The sequence below is a fragment of the Rhinolophus hipposideros genome (genome assembly GCF_964194185.1).
Source record: "Rhinolophus hipposideros genome assembly, chromosome: 11".
Lineage (NCBI taxonomy): Eukaryota > Metazoa > Chordata > Mammalia > Chiroptera > Rhinolophidae > Rhinolophus > Rhinolophus hipposideros.
Genome location: NC_138057.1, coordinates 36,988,633 through 37,009,917, shown reverse-complemented (window position 1 = coordinate 37,009,917; position 21,285 = coordinate 36,988,633). Strand labels below are relative to the sequence as shown.

The 21,285-nt window shown below is 41.0% G+C and overlaps 1 protein-coding gene across 13 annotated transcripts in view; it reads left to right on the top strand.

Moving 5' to 3' along the window:
- The window catches only part of TRPM3 (transient receptor potential cation channel subfamily M member 3), an 821,435-nt gene extending 804,668 nt beyond the window's left edge, over positions 1-16,767 (top strand). For 11 of the 13 annotated variants that reach the window (XM_081066264.1, XM_081066273.1, XM_081066271.1 and 8 more), the window contains 4 exons: positions 1,735-1,885; positions 1,998-2,197; positions 4,265-4,397; positions 13,981-16,761. In XM_081066264.1, the coding sequence (XP_080922390.1) occupies positions 1,735-1,885; positions 1,998-2,197; positions 4,265-4,397; positions 13,981-15,433 (1,937 nt within the window). In that variant the 3' untranslated portion in view covers positions 15,434-16,761. Of the gene's footprint in view, positions 1-1,734; positions 1,886-1,997; positions 2,198-4,264; positions 4,398-13,980 lie in introns of all 13 variants that reach the window. The other 2 variants (XR_013994426.1, XM_081066266.1) reach the window with 2 other exon arrangements.
- The last annotated feature ends 4,518 nt before the right edge of the window (positions 16,768-21,285 follow it).

Sequence of the window (21,285 nt, the reverse complement as noted above, 5' to 3'; positions counted from 1 at the left end):
GTGGCAAGAGATGGCACTGAGCCAGCCACCCTTAGAGTTTGGACTTCATCCTGGAGTCAGTGGGGGCCTCCATCACTGGGTTTTCCTTCCAAGGGAGGGCTGTCGTGGGTGGTTAGTGCCACAACTGCCAATAATAAAAAGACTCCGGTTCTTTTAAAGCACCGATCCAACACCCAAACGTCTTGAAGGCAAATCCAAAGGAAGCACTTTGGCCATTTTTCTCTGGCCATAAAAACAGGATCTTAGTGTCCTGATATTATGAAAACCCTTATAGCGTGAGAAGATGCATTTTTGGCTTGAGAGCATGTAAAACATCATATACTTTTTTCAGCCTAATTCTAGCTCAGTGGCCTTACCTTAGTGGCACCTGAGAATTACCTGGGAAGTTTTAAGAGAAATATTGATGTCTGAGCCATCCTCAGAGATTCTGATTCAGTTGTCTCAGGTGGAGCTGGACATTGGCATTTTTTAAAGCTCTGCAGGTGATCCTCTGTGCAGCCAGGGTTGGGAACTACAAAGCACACAGCCTAGCAACATTAACTCTTGAGAAGAGAATGGACTCCCCTTGCCACGTACTCCTACCAAGAAGACTCTGGGTCAACTTTGCAAACCTTCCTGGCAGATCCTCAAAAGCTGCCTGTGGCAACAGCTGAGAAGTCTTCGAGCTCCGCCCCTTTTTATAGATAGCTGCAAAAGGACCCTGTTCTAAAGCCAAATAAGGGAGAGGGAGAGTTGAAGCAGGAAGGCAATCTCACCTACCTCTGGGCACCTAAGGGCATCATCTCCCTCCCTGAGCCATGCTGTCTGTGCAGCACTAAGGAGCTTTGTCAAGGATTTCTTTTTCCCCTGAAGTTACCCGGAAACTCCAGGCAGGCCTTGTTAGCACATGACTCATGCTCACCCACTCCCCCACACACACACATCACCTTCCTCCTCACCCCCACCTACAGATCTTTTTTTTCCTATTTGCCCTTTTTTTTTTAGTGGGTTTTGTTCCCTGGGCCCTGAAAAGCTCATTTTTGGAATGGAAATGCTGGAAGAAAGCAGGTGGCTACTGGCTCTGAGGTCCCAGCCCATCACCCCTCATTGCCCTCCCCATGAAATGCCATTTGTCAGGAGCACGGAGAGACAAGGCCTCTAAATACTTCCCAAGGCGATGCCCTGTTTTGTTCCCTTCCTTCCTCAATGAGACAGCAAATCGTTAACTCGGAGCCCCCAGGTTGTTTCTTACAGCAATTAACAGCTGCCCCCTGTTAATTCCCAATCAATAGCCCCTCCGTGCTGCTGCTCTTACAGCTGTCAGGCTTCCGGCCTCCACAGCACATTTTGAAAGTAACTTGATGGGTCCGTGAGACTGCTTCTCCTGCTGCTCCCCAGGAAAGCCCTCACCAGACTTCTAAGGACACCAAGTGCCCCTCAGTGCCCGTCAGGGGCCAAGGGACAGGGTGAGCTAGCAGGGGACTCCACCCACCTCTTGCAAGTCGGATGACAACTTGGGAGACAAGAGGAACCAGCTCCCCTCTGGAGGACAGCAGCCCCTTGGGATAGTCATGAAGCTTTTATTTTTCCATTTTGGCCTTTTTTGGAATTCTTTTTTTTTTCCTGTTTGTTTTGAGATGGCTGTACTTTTCCTCCATTTTCAAAACAAACAAACAAACAAAACTCTCTTTCAGTCTTTTTTTTTTAATCAAATAGCCATGATTTCTCATTTGTTACTTGTGTCGCTTCCTCCAGCTCCCTGTGGGCAGAACGAGACCCGAGAGGATGGTAAAATAATCCAGCTGCCTCCCTGCAAGACAGGCGCCTGGATCGTGCCAGCCATCATGGCCTGCTACCTTTTAGTAGCGAACATCCTGCTGGTCAACCTCCTCATCGCCGTCTTTAAGTAAGTGAGTCCTTCTTCAGAGCACTTGGGATTGTGTGGGGGCACTGGCGGGATGTGATGCTTCGGAAAGCAGTGGAGTTTCTCACTTGATTCTCTCTGGTCTCTATTTCAGCAATACATTTTTTGAAGTAAAGTCAATATCCAACCAAGTGTGGAAGTTTCAGAGGTATCAGCTCATCATGACTTTCCATGAAAGGCCAGTTCTGCCCCCACCTCTGATCATCTTCAGCCACATGACCATGATATTCCAGCACCTGTGTTGCCGATGGAGGAAACATGAGAGTGACCCAGACGAAAGGGACTATGGCCTGAGTAAGCATTGAGTGACAGCCCTCAGCAGCCACAAATCCGAGATCCCTACTGCTTCCTATAGGCAGTCATTCAGGACCCTGGGGCTACCGGTTCCTCCAGCTTTGTGCAGACTGCTGGCAACTCTGAAGACTTGGAAGGGAACAGGAGGGCATGCTTGCCTGAGAAGCAGTCCTAGAAAGAAGACAGTAGGGGGCTGAAAATCTAGTATTCTTAGCCTCATATCTTTCCTAGTGAGACTAGTAAAACCAGTCTCCAGCAGGGCTGTTTTAGCACCTTCATGGGTTCTAAGTTTCTTACTTTCCAGAGATCCCACCACAAAATATATCAACCATATTTATATGATCCCAATGCTGCATTATATATAATTTAAGCATCATTACATGAATTGAGTTGAGTTGCAGGTGACTAAGTTTGATTTTCCATTATCTCTTCTGGACCTATTGTTTTTCTGTTTCTTTGTTTGTTTGTTTGTGATCTCTTAAACCTTTCCCAAGCCTTAGGGGTTGTGCTTATATGACTTCAGAGGAAATCAGCTTTGCTTTCCATTATTCAAAGGGAAAAATAGAAGAGCCTTCACCATCCACCTTCTAGTCCAGTGTTTCTAAAAGAAGGTTCTGTTAACATTGAGGCAGAACAATTCTTAGTTATGTAGGACTGTCCCACACATCAGGGGATTTAGCACCTCAAGCCTCCACACATAAAATATCAATAGCTCCTGCAGATTTCTAAGTGTCCCTTGGGTGCCACCCACAGTTAAGGACCATTGGGCATCCAGCCCCATATAAGCAAACTACTGTGGTTTCTGAAAGTGTGTCAAGTAGACCATCTACATTAGATCTACTGAACCAGAGCCTCTAGGAATGGGCCCAGGAGTTACTTCTGGTGATCACTAGTGGCTCTCAGGTTTGAAACCAAAGCCACTTATCAATTGCTTCTCTAAGTCTGAAGCTTTTAACAATATTCCTGACACAGCAGCGCCTGACTTCTTTCTAGACATTAAAATTGGAGAGTTGGAGAGGGCTGAGAATTCCAAAGTTCACTATTTCCACCTGAAAAATAAATTTAGGCAAATAGAAAGCTTAGGTGGGGGTGGGGCGGTGGTCAAATGTGCACTGGACTTTTTCTACGGCTGTATCAGTTATGAATTAGTTTACCTATTATTAACAGAAAGGCAGATTCACAATAACACAAATAAATAAGCTTTTGTTCTTCTCACAAAGCAAAAGGTGACTAGGCTGACAGCCCAGAGCTCACCAATGGCTCACTGAAGCCAAGGAACCAGAGTCCTATTTTTAGGTGCAGCTATTTGCCATTGCACTGTCTTGTCTCGTGATAGCAGAGTAACTGTTGCACTTTCCATCATCACATTTAAGATCAAAGCAAGATGAAAAGGGGAGGGTGTATATATATATATATATATATATATATATATATATATATATATATAATATAAATTATATATATATATATATATATATATATATATAAATAAGCAGCCACGTCTCTATAATTTATCAGGAGAACAAAATCTCTTCCCAGTACACCCCCCTGCCCCCAGCAGACTTTTGTTTCTTGAGCCAAACTGGGTTTCATCGTTGCTGCAGCCTTCCAGAAGGCTGGAATATATGTATTTGGCTTTCCAGCCTCAGTAGTGGGAAAAGGGAGAAGGAAAACGGTTGCAAAAGGGCTTTTAGCAAGGCCCTTTGTAAGTCTGTCTGCCATACTACTCAACCCAGAAATTGAGCTTTTAAGAAAACTCCATTCTCTGTGTAGCTTCCCCTTCCTTGATTTAGCTACATTTTTGACCTTACAACTTGTATAATTCTAACCAGTCCCTGCAGTAAACCAGACATGTTCAAGCGAACTTCAGAGACCCACAGTGAATCTAACTTACAGAAAAAGACAGTGACACACATTGCCTGACCGGATTTGGATTTAGTTTGAGACTTTAGTAAAGAATCTAGGCTCCTTTTCCTAACGTTGGTTTAGATTAGGAATGTCATTTGGCCCCAAAGCAGATTCCATTGCTTTTACTTCTCTGACTCATATCTCATTTTTTCCCCATAGAACTGTTCATAACTGATGACGAGCTCAAGAAAGTCCATGACTTTGAAGAACAATGCATAGAAGAATATTTCAGAGAAAAGGATGATCGATTCAACTCGTCCAATGATGAGAGGATACGGGTGACTTCAGAAAGGTATATTCCCTGGGCACATATATTCCAGGAAGTTTTATGCCATCACATGCTTTATCAATTGCTTTTGTTTGCCCAGCCGCAAAAAAACAGAGACCCCTTGTGTTTCTTTTTATTGTGCAAGAAATCATCAAGCTTATGAGAGAACAGAACTTTGTCTGAAGGGTTGACAGATTAAAACCCCAGACTTAGAGATGCTAGACTTCTCCAGCAGGCAGTGGTAGCCACCATCCTGGACACTAGAGATTGTCGGGTTCAGGACAGGGCAGGAGGTGCTGGCTCAGGCCAGAAATTGGAAAGCTCTGACACAGATACAAACAAACCAAGAGAAACCCAGCACAACTCAAGGCTCTCCAACAGGTGTGTGTTTTGCGTAGATCACTGAGCATCTTCTGCAAAAGTATAGATAGTCCTGGTACCTGGCTTCCGTGCATGCTCAGTACTTTTTGAATAAACCACAGCAAGAGACATATGAATTAGTTACAATAATGGTTGAGGTTGTTTGGTGGGTGGTGTTTTTTTTTTTCAGAATTATTTTGTTTTTTTTCTTCTTATGGAACAATATAAAAGCAAACAAATAAAAGCAGATTTTTCTTTATATATATAACCAGTGGTTATATATTTTTAGATCTCATTGACCAAATAGTTTTGTAGACTAGGTGGACAGTAAGAAAAATCTCAAAATAAAGAGAAGAGAATCCTTTTAATTTAATAAATTTAGCTTTATGCAGATGAACTTACATTTTCTTGTTTTCCTCATTTTACTGTAGACTAATAAAAACATCATTTAGGGCTGGCACACTCAAAACCCAGCATTTGGGAACACTGTTTTAAAGAACACCCAGAGTGTTACAAGGAACTGGTATAATGTTGAATTTTAAGCATTTGCGATATGAAGATGGCAGAAGCAAATTATAAATACTGGGAAAAGGGATAATATATTGGTGAATTTAGTCAACATGTTCAGACTTCTAAAACTCGAGTCAGTCATCTCCAGTTTTCCTGAAATGACATTTTGTCAGCTTACCCACTTCATACATTCTCTAGTGGTTCTGTAGAAATTATGCAAATGGTATTTTTCTGTCCCTGGCCCTTTATTTCTTTAGAGAATGCAGTCTAGATAAGTAGGTGTATAGGCATATGCCATTGAGTGATTGTATCCATAGGTACTCAGCCAATACTAACAAAGTTTAAAGCCATGCATAGATTCTATACAAATCTGTCTTACAAAGTACAACATTTTATGATGATACAACGTGAAGTAATTTTCTGGCAAACAAAAGAAGAAGCTGTAAATCTGAAGATCTTTCTCCTTCTGAGGCCTTAAAAAAACATATTTGTTAATGGACATATAACCATGTGGTTCCCAGAAAATTGTGCCATGTAGAAACATTGCCCATCGCTCAGACATATTTCCAAAGCACATGTCCAGGGGCCTTTGAAATGCTCTTTGAATTCAGAAAGCCATAGACCCCAGAGGACAGGAAGTTAGGGGGAGGAAGTATTAAGGCACAAAGAAGCCTTTGCCTCTCAGATGCGATGAAACAAGAGGTGCAGACCCAGGGCATGTGAGCATATTGTGACTATGTCACCAATTCCTATTGGAGGGAAACAGAAAGGAACCATAGCACCTCTACCTGAGCCTCTCACCCCACACCTGCAAACGCTTCCAGGAGACTCCTCCCCCAGGGCCCTGTCCCTCTCTGGGTGGACACAGAGCGCCACCCTCCAGGAGGGTGACCAAGGTGAGCAATTCCCAGAAATCCAGGACAGAGGGTAGGCCACCTTCCCTATGTCCTAGGGATTAGCGACCTTCTGGAGTAATGGGGACCAGGACGACCATTCTGGAGTAATGGGGACCAGGACGATCTCATGACCAATCCCAGGTGCCAGAATGAGTGCCAGACCTCATTCTACTTCTTTCTGTATTTTGGGGTTTTGTTTCTGTTGTTGGTGGTTGTGGTTTATTTTACATTTGTAAATGTACCAAAAAATAACACCTTTAAACATTAGTATTACACTCAGCACAACAGAAATACCACGAAGTACATGAGGGAACAGAGATCAACTAAGGGAAGAGTGGATCAATATTACTCATCTCACATATACTCTAGGACATGGCCTTTCTGAGTGGAGTGGCAGATGAAATCACCTGTCCTATTTACATTAGACAGATGGATGGATGGATAGGTGGATTGATGGACGGACAGATAGATAAGTAGATCGATGATAGACATGTATATACACATATTTAGACAGGAACATATGTTTAATTTACATAAGGTAACTGTGTACATTCTATATAGTACATAGAATACTACCTAATTCTCCCTGCATATTAGGTAGCCCCAGTACAGAAATTTGACATCAGAAAACTTAAGAGCTGGCTCTCTACTAAAAGACTTAGAGGAAGGGTTTCTTCACATAGTGAGTCCCATGTTCCTCTCCCTGCCAGTGCCTTTGAAATACAATTTATGTATACAGGTTGTATTTGTATGAATCTTTTCAGAAATACATAGATACTTCTGTAATTATCAATTTAAATGCATCATTACTATACCATATTTTTGCACCCAAATGGTATGTAAAGAACTCATTACAGTATTTGGGAGATCATTAACACCTCAGAGGAACTTGATTCTGAAAAATCCTTGTCTTTCCCATTTTTATATAGCAATGACCCCGAAGCTTCTAAAGCAATACAATTTCAGAATCTGAGTAGTAGAGCTAATTGAGTAACCAATACCTTCCACTTTACGTGGGTCAATATCTAGCTAATGATTATTATATAAAAATAACCAAAATTTTAACCTATTAAGCTACATTGACAACTGGCTTCTTTTCTGAGGATGTTTAGACTTTTGGCTGAAGATGACCAATTCTTAAAGTCTGTTCCATCAGACTCCATGCTTATTGTCCTTTTTCAAGCTCAGTTCTGTTTCAGTATGTGCATACTGGGCTTTCACTGTATGCCAGGCAATGTGGTAGGCACGAAGGACCCACAAGGCAGAACCCTGTCCTCAAGAAACACACAGTCTCACTGAGTTCCAATGGACACTCAACGCAGGAACAACCAGAAACATCTAACCCAGTGGTTCTCAAACTTTGAGGGCCTCAAAAATCATCTGGAGGGCTTGTTATAACACAGGTGACTGAGTATCCTTCCCCCGCCCCCACCAGTTTCTGATTCACTACATCTGGGATGGGGCCTGAGAATTTTCATTTCTAACAAGTTTCCAAGTGATGCTAATGCTGACTCTGCTGGTCCAAGGACCACATTTTGAGAACCACTGTTGGAAGCCAATGGACAAGTCAAGAGTTAGAAGAGGACGGTGCTGAATTATTCATTGTGGATCATATACAATTTGACAACTTAAATTTGGAAAAGGTTCTTGATATCATTGAGTACAGATTACTTGTACCCAAGGCAGTTGTTTTTCTCACTCACCTGGCCAAAGGTGATTTAACAAATATGTACTGAGCAACTGGCATGAACAGGGCCTGAGTTAGGGGGTAGGGATGTAAGGACTCTGCTTTGAAAGAATGCATAGTCTAGCTACGCCCAGCTTCTAGTTGAACATCTACTAGAAAAAGGAGAAACTGCCTTAGATATTGGCCTTCTGGATGAATACAGAAAAAAGAATTAATTCTTTTTTCTCTGAGAGAAATATTTTACATATGTGAAGATCCCAATCATCTCCCCACTTTGCTTTTTCCAAACTAAATATCCCAAGATCCTTTAACTACTGATCGTGCAGGCAGCAGATCTATTACTCTGGTCATTTTCTCATCATGCCCTTTAAATTGTCAGTATCACCTTTTGAATGTGGTACCTAAATGGAACTTAATTCTGCATTGTAGTTAGAGCCTAGATTTCATTCCTTTATTCATTCCTTTACTATTTTTGAGTACCTACTGTGTCCTGAGCTACTATTCATAGAGTACAATAGGACAAGTAGTTCTTTCCATGTTATAAGGGAAAGAACACACTATAATAGAAAGATTTTAATACTAATTCTCTAGTAACTAGATGTGTGACATTTAGCAAGTTACTCAACTCCTCTGAACCTATGTCCCCATCTGTACAATGGAGTATTAACACCTAAAAGTCATTGAGATAACATATGCGATATCATGCTTTCAATAAATGGTGGTTATTATTATTTGATATACATATTTTATTCGCTAATAGATTATATTATAATCATAGCAGCCAGGTCGTGTCTTCGGTTCCCGTGAGCCTACAATTAATTAGAACCAGGGCTTTTTCACATGAGCTGATTCAAATATCCTCAAACATGTTCTTGTGAAAAGCTTGTTTCTAACCTAAAATATCAGGGTTAACATTCATTACTGTGAAATTTGTCTTTAACTCTTTTTCCCTTTTGAGTCATTAGTCTCAAGGACTCTTTGAATCCTGATTCTATCATCCACTATATTAATTTTTATCCTATTTTATATCATGGTTTGCTTGATAAGCATGCCCACTATGCCTTCAACATAATTCAGCAAAATGTTCGTCAGCACGGATTAGGTGCACCAAGATAGAACTGAGACATTGCACAACTCCAAAACATACTTTTCATGATGACGTCAGCCCTTTGTTTTACCATTTCTTGTTTGTTTCCTCAGCCAGCCAGGTGTCCACCTTTCTCCAGTCAGCCCAGTGTATCAACCTCCCTGTGAGAACCACAGTTGTGCTTTATCACAGATATTTTGTATCTATGTAACTGTCAGTCTGCCTTATCAAAAAGAGACAAGATTAATATTGAGTCCATGTAGTCTCCTGTTAAAGAACCCTATCTTTTTAAAAGTACTCAAAACATACCATCTGCATAGTTACCTACAACTAAGCCATTCTTTAATGCTGTTGAGAATTTTTGTCAAACTCCCATAGTTCCTCAGCTCCAGGAATGTTGAATATCAGGAATCGGCAATCTCCTGGCATTTCTTTTTATTTCCCTTTGGTTATTAAGGGTTACTTATGTTTTCTGGTGATCAGAGCCAGAAGTTCTGTTCTGGTTCCTTCAACTTACTTAAAGCGGAATTCACATACTGGTGGCCTGTGGGCAGCTCACAGAAGGCTGTTGGTTTGGACTTCCAGGGGTCATTAAAACTCATTCCAAGTGTCTTTGGACTGGGCATGCCACGGGATCCCTGCCTCTATTCTCTTCAGCCTTGGCGGCTTCGCCTACTTACGTGATCTGCCCCACCCACACGCATTTCATTCTCATACCCCTAACTTAGAGCTTCCAGATCATCTTCACCATCGCCCTTGTCAGGCTCCACTAGTCAGGAGAAGTTGCAGTTTGAATTTTCTTCTTGACAGTAACAATTTTAGCAACATGGGATATGCAGTATTCCTAGCGGCATCTTTTAATCTAACATTGTCTTTCCCAAGCCAGTGGGCTTTGTACCTTTTTTTCACTTCACCTAGATCCCAAAAAGTGAGAGATACATGACTCTTAATAGTACATTCAACTTATAATTTTTCATAAAAAAAGAGAGACAAGATTAACTTAGGATATATGAAATTCATAAATAACCAAAAACTATACAATGCAAAAAAGATGAGCTTTACCCACCTCCTGCCATATCTTTTTCCAGGGCTGTTCTTTGGTATCTCTATTGATTGAGGTGAATTGAAACGTTTCTCCTTTTTTTTTTTTTTTGTTAACCCAGAGTGAAGGATCATTGGTCCAGTGGGAAAGGCTGGTGACCCCAGAGGATTTAAATAAGTCACAAATTAGGTATCGAATCTGTGGATAAGCAAGAGTTAGCTTTAGCTGTTCTGCATCATTGGCTTTGATTTGAAAATCCCTCCCCCCCCAAGCCTCCGTGATTGGGCTCAGGTGATACAGGATTGTGTTTACCTTTCTTCCCATACTGACCCTACTGCTAGCTCTCCAGGGAATATATGAAATTTAGAACGGGCGTGGCCTGCCAATCCTCTTTTTCCTTTAACTATATTTCATTTAACCACATGCTGAGGTTCTCAGAAAGGACAATGAATTTCTAGAAAATAACAGTGCTTATGTTAAGGAATTATGTATTGAAGCTGAAATGTGCTGTGCCACCAGAACCTTCTTTTGCATATCCCTTTGCTCATCTTACTGGCTGTGGATACTAGCTGTCTTCATAGCTGGGTTTGTTACTAACCTACTGAGTCCCCTTGGCTGGGCTCCCGGCTGTCACTTTCTTAGGCTGCCAGGAGCAGGAGCCACCTCACATCTTTCAAGGGTCTTCTTGTGTCCCACGTGATTGCCTCCTGAGTTATTCTGAAATGAGCCACGCCACGTCTGGAGACGTGAAAGAGGGAAAGGAGAATCAGGAGTTCCTCTTGTATGGCACCTTCCATTCCACAGTCTCTCCTTTACTCTCACTTTGTCACTTCCAGTGTCTGTCCCCATGTGGCTTCCTATTGCTCCATAAATGTATCATTCTTATCTCCATTTTATCTCCTGAGTGGTTTGGCCAGAACCAGCTCCAGAGTGACTACAGTTATGACCCAAAACTCTTGGTTTGTTCCTTAGACCTAACTATATCTGAGATACATGCCCATTTACACTTAACTTTTCAAGAGTTGTTTTTTTTCAAATCAAGGAACACACTGTCATTATGAACAAACGTATATAAATTTGACTCTAGGAAATTTTGGTTTTTTATAACTTCTACATTAACCCCCTGTCAGTTACATCCATGACCTAAATGATTATACAATTAGGTGGCTAAACACATCCAGAATTCTGGACGAAAATGGATGAAATAGTCTTTTTTTTTTTTTTTTTTAATCAAGTCTTATGTTCCAAAGCACCTCAGAGCCCACAGGAAAGTTAAGATTTAGTTCCTTGTGAAGAATAGTTCCTTGGCCCTGTTCTGGCAGGCTTCCCTCCCCTAGTTCCTTCTGTTCCCTGAGGCCACACTCTTGGGGCTCCCACTGGGAACCTCCTATTTTGCTAGAGAGGCCTCTTCCTCCTTCAACCTCCACTCTTCTCCCACTTCCTTGGGCTCCTTAGTCTCTGTGTTCCATGTACTACCTACAGCCAGGTCCTGATTCTTCCACTGGCTCCTGTTGGTGCTTTAGCTCTGCCTCTCACCTGCGAGCTTTCTCTGCAGTGTTGGATCCTAGGGCTGAAAGGAGGTGGGCGTGGGGAGTGGGGTCCCCACAACACAGGGAGATATTTCACAATGCTCAGACCAATGATCACCTGCAATTATGCTAAAAGAGCGTCTTTACCTCTTTCCATACCAATCTTGTATACACCGGGCTCCAGGAAAGGTAAGGAGAAGGAGGAAGTAAACTATCCTGCCTTTTGTTGTTCTGCCAGCACTAAAAAGCTAAGGGGACTCAGTACCTAGAGTATCCAAAAAGTCTCATTCTGCAGAAATGCAAAATCTGTCCTTCTACTGACTTTAATGAAGAAATATTTTATCCACTTACCCAAAGCTTATTGCATTGCAAAAAATAAAATTGCGAAATCAAACTCCATCAGTAGATGATGAAAAAGTGAATTGTAAGTCTATAAGACACACAAACTTACTATTTTAAGTAATTTGTTTCTCAGGCTATGTTTATACCCCAAAACAAAGTGAAACTGGGAAAAGTTGCATTTTCCTTCTGAATTAGCTGTGTTACTGGGTGAATAGAATTGGGTTTGCCAGACACAGAATTGCTCAGTTTAGGAGTCTTTGGGGAACATTCCTGGGCATGGTGACTGAGAGTGCCTGGACCCTGGACAGTGCTGAGATGGTTATGGGGCTCAGGAAAGAGCAAAAAAAGAAATGTCTCCAAAACCTCAAACTGGGTGAAAGTAAGCTAGAGGATAAAAGAGCAGAGTCTGTAGAGTGAGTTTTGTGGTTTTTTGTTTTTTGTTATTTTTTGGAGGGGGTGTAGGGTAATGTTGCAGAGAAAAAGAGAGAAAGAGAGAGACAGAGAAATGTGCCCCAAGGCAAAGGAATCTCTCTCTCTCTCTCTCTCTCTCTCTCTCTCTCTCTCTCTCTCTCTCTCTCTCTCTCTCTCTCACACACACACACACACACACACACACACACACACACACACACACACACCACACCACCCAGGCCAGCAGGAGAGCAGTGTTTTTAAAGCCTACAGGTCTCCCAGAAAGGGAAACCACTGCCTCTTATACCTCCTCCTGGCACTGAAATATGTATTCCTCCCGAACAGCGGTGTTTCTGTTATTAATACCCCAGCAGCAGCAGCACAACAGCTGGGAAACCCGGCTCTAATTCCCACCGTTCTTTGCAAAGCATATTCTGTACATGCAATCATGTTCCTTTTAAGAGTCAGCAGTCAAATGATTTACTGTGCATACCGGGAATATTGTAAAAGTATTTTTATCCTCTCTAGAAAAGTTGAGAATGGATCTCATTTAGATTCTCCAAAAGATTTGCCGTTGGGAATTTGAAAGTGAATGTTTGAGCTCAAACCATGACTTGGCTTTGGTTTGTTCTTTCCAAGTTAATTTAAGCAAGTGAAAAACATGGCACAATTTTGTTTTATTTTAACTCTGTGGCTTCTGTTTTTGGAGATAAATGACCAGGTAGTTTATTAGACAATTGAAATCAAGTTCATAACAGTGATTGACTCAGTGAATCTTTATTGACCCTTGGCAGGTATAGGACTGACAATATGGAAATGGAAATAGCAATATGAGACCGATTATACCCGTAAGGATTTCCAACAGGGAGGGTCAAGGCATCTAGAAATAACTAATATAAGACATATGACCAGCTACCGAGAGAGACAGAGAAAAAGGTGTAGGATAATTAACTTATTGATGGACACTCCAGAGTTTACCACAAATACTTTCTGTAATCTTGGTTAAATTTCTTGATGTTTGTATTTTATTAGTGAAAGGATTGGATTAGATTAGATCAACGCCAAGTGCCTCAGTACCAGGACCATATGAATTCCTTTGGAGGCATTAAATTCTAAAAAGATTATTGAAAACAACAACAACAAAAATTATTATATAAATATAAAATAAAACTAATCACTGTCCACATAATACAAATTTTACACATACATTGCAATAAGAATAGCTACGTTCTAGAATTCTATTGCAAAATTCTGGGTAAAGTCATCAAAATGCACCATTTTCGTTTTGTTGGTGATTCTGATAAGCCAACACCCTAATACTTATTTAGGTCATTAAACCCTGTCCCAAGCCACAGCTAAGCCATGGGAGTGGTAAAAGGGTAGGACATTGGCCCCAATCCACTTCAGTAAGAACTATTGAACTTTGGTGTTTATTTATTAGGATTATGTATTAAATTTCATTGAGGGAAAAGGGGATTAGTCATTAAAAATCACAAGATTAGATGATCTCTAAAGCTTCTTCCAGCTCAAAAAGATTTGGATTCTATGATTCTCAGTGACAGCATCACTGCCGTTCTCACATCCCCACCCCCTCCTTCATACCTGTAACCTCTCAGTTTCCCTCTGGTAAGACATTGAGAACCAAGGGCCAGGCACAGCTTTGACCCCGCTGTCCGTGCTCTGTCTGTAAACCTCTAGAAGAGGAACCCAGCCCCAGATGACTCCCCTCTTTTCCTTTCCCAGGGTAGAGAACATGTCCATGAGGCTAGAGGAAGTCAATGAGAGAGAGCACTGCATGAAGGCATCACTCCAGACTGTGGACATCCGGCTGGCACAGCTCGAGGACCTCATCGGGCGCATGGCCACAGCCCTGGAGCGTCTGACAGGTCTGGAGCGGGCTGAGTCCAACAAAATCCGTTCTCGGACCTCTTCGGACTGCACAGATGCAGCCTACATCGTCCGTCAGAGCAGCTTCAACAGCCAGGAGGGGAACACCTTCAAGCTCCAAGAGAGTATAGACCCTGCAGGTGAGGAGACCATGTCCCCAACTTCTCCAACCCTAATGCCCCGTATGCGAAGCCATTCTTTCTATTCAGTCAATATGAAAGACAAAGGTGGTATAGAAAAGTTGGAAAGTCTTTTTAAAGAAAGGTCCCTGAGCCTACACCGGGCTACTAGTTCCCACTCTATAGCAAAGGAATCCAAAGCTCCTGCAGCCCCTGCAAACACCTTGGCCATTGTTCCTGATTCCAGAAGACCATCATCATGTATAGACATCTATGTCTCTGCCATGGATGAGCTACACTGTGATATAGACCCTCTGGACAATTCCATGAACATCCTTGGGCTAGGCGACCCGAGCTTTCCGGCTCCAGTACTTTCCACAGCTCCTTCAAGTAGTGCCTATGCAACTCTCGCACCCACAGACAGACCTCCAAGCCGGAGCATTGATTTCGAGGACATCACCTCCATGGACACAAGATCTTTTTCTTCAGACTATACCCACCTCCCAGAGTGCCAAAACCCCTGGGACACTGACCCTCCAATGTACCACACCATCGAGCGTTCCAAAAGTAGCCGCTACCTACCCACCACGCCCTTTCTTTTAGAAGAGGCCCCCATCGTGAAATCTCATAGCTTTATGTTTTCTCCTTCGAGGAGCTATTACGCCAACTTTGGGGTGCCTGTAAAAACAGCAGAATACACAAGTATTACGGACTGTATTGACACAAGGTGTGTCAATGCCCCTCAAGCAATTGCTGACAGAGCCACCTTCCCTGGAGGTCTTGGAGGCAAAGTGGAAGACTCGTCTTGCTGTCATCCCGAGCGAGAAGCAGAACTGAGTCACCCCATCTCTGACACTGAGGAGAATGAGGCCAAAGGCCGGAGAGCCACCATCGCGATATCCTCCCAGGAGGGTGAGAACTCAGACAGAACCCTGTCCAACAACATCACGGTTCCCAAGATAGAGCGTGCCAACAGCTACTCAGCAGAGGAGCCAAGCGCGCCATATGCACACACCAGGAAGAGCTTCTCCATCAGTGACAAACTTGACAGGCAGCGGAACACAGCAAGCCTGCGAAATCCCTTCCAGAGGAGTAAGTCCTCCAAGCCAGAGGGCCGAGGGGACAGTTTGTCCATGAGGAGACTGTCCAGAACATCCGCTTTCCACAGCTTTGAAAGCAAGCACAACTAAACTTTAATAAGCATTGCAGGAGGCTCAAGAATCCAGCCCTAAAATTCTCCCCGTATTTCACCTGTCCCCCTTCCTCGAAACATACCTGCTTTATTCTGAGCTGAGCAAAACAAGCAATGCCTTGGGAGGTGTTAACTCAAAGGTGACTCTGGGCCACAGATCAAGAAAGCATTTGATCGGGCCCGGTGCCAAACACAAGGGATGTAAGTCATGCTCACACTTGATGGGGAGGGAGGAGAAAGAGAGGGAGAAGAAGGGTTGAGATGAATGTGTATCACTAGTCACTTCAGAAAGCCATGAGCTCTGCGAATGAAGGGGCTTCATGCATTCTCCCTGCCGGGAGGCATCTTTCAATTCCTGACCATTATCAAGAGTTTTAGGATGTAGGGCTAAATTGCAAAAGAAAAGAAAATAACGTAGCCAGCTTACAAATGAGATATTCTAAACTTCAATTCTGTTTTCTTTTCACATTGGCTCCATTACTGGTGACTGATGAAGAGCATCCTTTTTATTCAGTATAAGCCGGCAGCAAGCAGTTCTACCTAACGTCCCACATCCTTCTCATGCCAACACTTCTGTAATTGATCATTTTAAAGAAATCACAAGGTAACAGTCATAGTTCACCTGTCTCTTATCTATTCACTTCTGGTGCCACAACTGTTTTATCTTTATTGAAGAAAATAAGGGAAAAGAAATGCCCTTTTTGTATTGCTAGCAAAATGAGAGAAGAATTGATGTTAAAAACAAATGTCAAGTGGTCTATTATATACAGTGGGCATTCAAGTGTAGTCGTGCAAGCTCAGGATGAATGTAACTAAATAATTTTATATTTTTTAATTTATTTTGTATCTCACCTGTCATCAATGAATTCGCTCACTGGATATATAATAGTGAACTAACAAACAAATGTAGTGGGCAGAACTCACCTAAAATTGCCATATGGGATATTGTTATATTCTCACCGTTCATGTCATATGTTATGCTGCTGTGTGACCGTCATCATTTGCATGACTCCACCATGTCTTCTGAACGTCTCCAAGATGTAACTGCCAATTTTACACACTACTCATCACGTGACCACTTTGTACACAAATATCTGGTTATTACATGTGGATATTTTCATAGCTAGAGTTTTGCCATTTAGTCTGAGCTCAGCATAAATTTAATTGGCATTTTTCAAGGGCTGGTATCTTTTCTATGGAAATGTTCTAAAGTACTTTTTAAGGAAGTTTCAAAATCATAAATAATCTTATAATTGACTGGGAGTTTGTTATTGACCCAAAGCCATCAGTTGCAGGCATACCATGAATATTTTTTCTTTTATACAGAGCTACAAAAAAAGATACAAAAAACTAAAATAGAAAGCAAATAAACCACGTAAAGAATTCTGTAGTATATACTGCTTATATACATATATATGCATTTACACAGAGACATGTTTATATATAGTATATAAACAGACACATAGAGCTTTCTTAAGAGTCTTGGACTTTTCTATCACCTTGAGGTATAACCAGAATTTTTAATATCCAAGGAGTTCCATTGAAAGAATACATTATATTACATTTCAACAGATGTTGAAATTATGATTTTTTAAATCCCTATAACCTTAACTTTTTCTTATACCAAACTAGAGTTGTCAAAATTACTCAATACCTGCCCTCTGCCCCTTTTTTGACCGAAAGCACTAGCTAGCGTGACCTCTTTTAATTTGGTTTCTCCTGTCCCAAATGTTTACACCAAGTATTAGGTTGGTGCAAAAGTAATTGCGGTTTAAAAGGTTAAAAAAAATTGCAAAAAACGCAATTACTTTTGCACCAACCTAATCTGATACAATTCTAAACCAGATAGTATTACGGATTCTAAAATATAAATATACACTAGATTAGAATCTGTATTTGAAGTGGGGTAATAAAATCCTGACCCTCAAATCTTTGGATTTCTATTTGGATCGCTGATTTAAAAAAGAGTAAAATCTTTAAGGAAAATGACTTAAAGTTACTGGTATAAAATACTACCTGGTTCTTTTGTTTAGTTGTAGTTGTGAACTTCAAATTTTCTCATTATGTGAAATCAAATAAGTCCGTGAACAAAACCTCTAACCTTTAAATACTTAAACAAAACAAAAAACCCTTCGGAATAAGCTTTTCAGGTATAGAAATAGCGATGAAGCCACATGAAGAATTGAGGAATTCCGTTTTCACTCCTTGGTATTTGGGTGAATCAGAAACAAGCAACCAGAGTCCCTTGTATATAATTACTCTAGAAACACATTTTTATTGGAACCCATATTGGCTATTTCCCCCTCAGCAAACATGTATTTGGTCTGAGACTAAATCAGTTGTCCTTAAACTTCCTTGAGTCATGAATCTCTCTGTAATGATCAGATGAAAGGTCTGGGCCCTCTGCCCAGAAAAAAAGTGTACATACATGCAAAGTTGCAATATAACTTTAAAGGGTTCCTGTATGCCTGGTTCCATATTGATTAAAAATTAGGAAGAGGAACCATGTTTGTTCATAATCAATACAGTTGTAATAGGCACTTTACGTTTTGAGATCATTTCTCTGTGATTCTCAGGAAGGCCAAGTCTCAGCACCAGAGTTAGAACCAAGATTTTATTCTAATTCTTTAGATTAGATTTTGCTAGTTTGATGTACTTACATCCTAATGTATTGATGATTTTAAGTATGGAGCACACTCACAAAACTGGAAGGCTCTCTGAGAGAGTCTGTACAGGAATCCAAGATGGCAGTGAAACCATTATTTTTTGACCGCAGAGCAGGACATCATAGCATCTCCAGGGTCTCATTCTGGACCAGATTGAAAGCAGGGAAAGAAATTGTGAGCATGTGTGTTTCTATTCATCGCGATTTCTGGAGAGAACAGAACAGGACCTGGGAAACAAAGTACTTAGTCCTGACCTTGTGACTACCTGGTTCTTTTGTTGTGCATGAAAATGAAGTTCTTCCATCTTTTGTGAAGTGTGTGAAATATGTAAGCCAAATTTAAATGACTTTAAACAAAAACTGCGTAACTTTCATGAGCCATTTCTTTCCTGTGTGCATACATGTGTGTTATGTTTCAATCCATTTCTTTCCATGTCTGGCAACTCTGCATACTGATGTGGCATTGATTCTGTGGCCTTGTACGGTCAGCTTGTGTGCAGCTCATTTATTCCACCATGTCCCTCATTGAGGGGACATTAATTACCTGTCTCTGTGAATTAAGCAGCTCATGAGCAGCAAGTTATCGAGGAACATAAATAAAGTCATAGAGAACACAAGGAAGTGATAGCTTTGGTTTAATCATCTGCTTCTAAGGTGCCAATTTTTATATGTTATGTAGTGGTTTGTTCTAAACTACTGGTCCTTTTGAAAAAAAATTAAGGATGTTTATGAAAATGATAGTGGAAATTTCCTGATTAACCAACATACTTTATATTTATAGTTAGAAACTCAGTCCTTAATGGATTTGAATGAGAAGCTAGAAAGCTTGGATGTAATTGTCATGGCTGGTGTGTGTATTTCTCCAAGCCAAGCAGTGTATTAGCGGTAGGAATGCAGCACTTTACAGAACTGAATTTTTTCTAAGTCTAGGCTTCCGAGTCTAACATGTTATTTAGCACTTTAAAACATCCCCCTTTAAATATATACATATATATGTATATATATATATGAATAATTAAATGGGGAAAAATGTACCTGTAAAAACACAAAATGTGTTTCTTCTGAATGTTTCAAATGTATTCTAAAGGATAGTTTCTATAGGTAATATTATGGTAGATAACTGGATAGTACATTTATTCTACTTTCTGAGGCTATCTACGGTCTAATTTTCCTGAATGTTTGGGCTGTTTAACTTCTTAAATGATAATAAATATTATCCAGTCATCCATCATGTGATATCTATAGGTTATACTATTCAATGTGTTGGGAAATTCTGTATTATAATACACATGTAAACATATATGTAACCCATGTTTAACCCAGCATAGTTGTAGCATGTGGTTGTATTAATGAATGTTACAGGACAGCTTTATAATCATTTACAAATCTGTAACATTCAATAAAGAAGCACATGCGAGAATTAATTACGTCCCCGCTGTTATTTAGCATCCTCGTGAATGGGCACTTTTTTTCCTGATCTGCTTTGTGTTTTTCCCTTTCCTGTAGACCACTGTAAAATATTTGTGTAAGCCAATGTACATCCCCTAACCAGCCCTGCGAGTTGTGGTAGGCAAGTTGTGATTTTGTGAAAGACTAACTGGCATGTTATGCAAAAGACTATATGAAAAATGAACTTAAAATAACATTTTAAACTCCAGTTGAATTAGCTGTTTGTTTACATCTGCTGACCCAATGCAGAGGCAGTGGACAGTATTTTATAAATATGCTCATTCAGTAACACTATGTTTGTTTCTCGATTACGTGATGCTAGTACGTAGGCAGTTATATACTGCTTCTAAATATTGCATTATAACTCACTCTTCTTTAACAATAGCAATGTGACTTAAATGAAGTAATCGCGCTCCAAACCCAGTCTTAATTTTGTGACAACAAAATGCATGCACTGCTTTATGCGTTTCTTTGACTTTATAAAGGCACTTAACCTTTTACTTTTGCCTGCTGTGACACTTAAACCAGTTAGGAACTTACTCAAATTGTTGGGCTCCTTACGCTGTCTGGGGATTATGTTCAAGTTTTAAAAATTAAAAACAAAAAAATAACCAAGGGTTTTTTTAATCTTTTTTTTTAAGCCCTGAACAAATAATACGAAATAATGTATTAACCACAGAATATATGCTTATGGGATCCAGAGATGACTAGCGAACATCACTTGGATTTACCAAGGTCTAAGTGTTGGTGCATTTGTGATGTATGAAAGACACATTTCTGATTCTTTAGGGCCCCTGGGTACAAAGTGCTAAACCAGATATGAGAGTGACAAGTCTATTCAGGACAGTGCAGAAATCCACACATCATTATGAATCAGTGGTCCAGTAATATGACATGAGACCTTCTTCCTGCCTGGTGGCTTTTCTCTTGTGGGTGAACCTGGCCTGAGGAAGGGGAAGGGTTGGGTGACTGGGTGTCTGATTGAGAATTGGGTGACTCTGAAGAGTTTGCCCTTTAAAGAAATCACCATTTCATTATTAGAAGCCATTCAACATCTGGAAAAGAGAGGAGCCAATCTGCATAGTCTTATAAATGACTGCTTCTCAAATGAGTAGAGGAACTTTTCTCTCAGCCTGCACTGACCTAAGTGCTCTCTTCTTTTTACATCTCAATCTCTCAGAGTAGAGTCAACCAAAGGAAGGGTTGGTTCTGATTTAAGGTAAACAAGATATATTTTTTCTTTTGTTTTTAAACACATTGGAGAAGGTAGTTGTTTTACCTTTTTTCTGATGAATCCCTTGCACTGATCGCTGCTAATGAAATCAAGATGTGACAATTTTGACATGCCATCTAAGGATTTCAGTGGCCCAGTAATCTACATGGCAATAAGAGTGGGGTGACTTTTCCCTCCCCTACCTTACCTAGTCCACCAGCCCTCTTAACCCTTCAGGACACTGCCTGTTTGCACGATGTTTGGAAAAGGATGTGTCCATAGGCTTTCTGAAGAGCATCGACACAAAACCTGACCCAGGCCTTGCTCTGGAGCAGGCAGGCTGCTGAGAGCTGTGGGACACAGAGAGAAGTTCAGCCTCATGCCTTGATGTGCAGCCTTCTTCACCCCCTTGATTTCCTCACCTTCTCTTAACCCAGCAGAAGATGCTTTTGGGCCAGAACAACAGAACCGGGCTCTCATTACCTCAATACCCCATGGACCCTGACACAGTAAGCTGGAACAG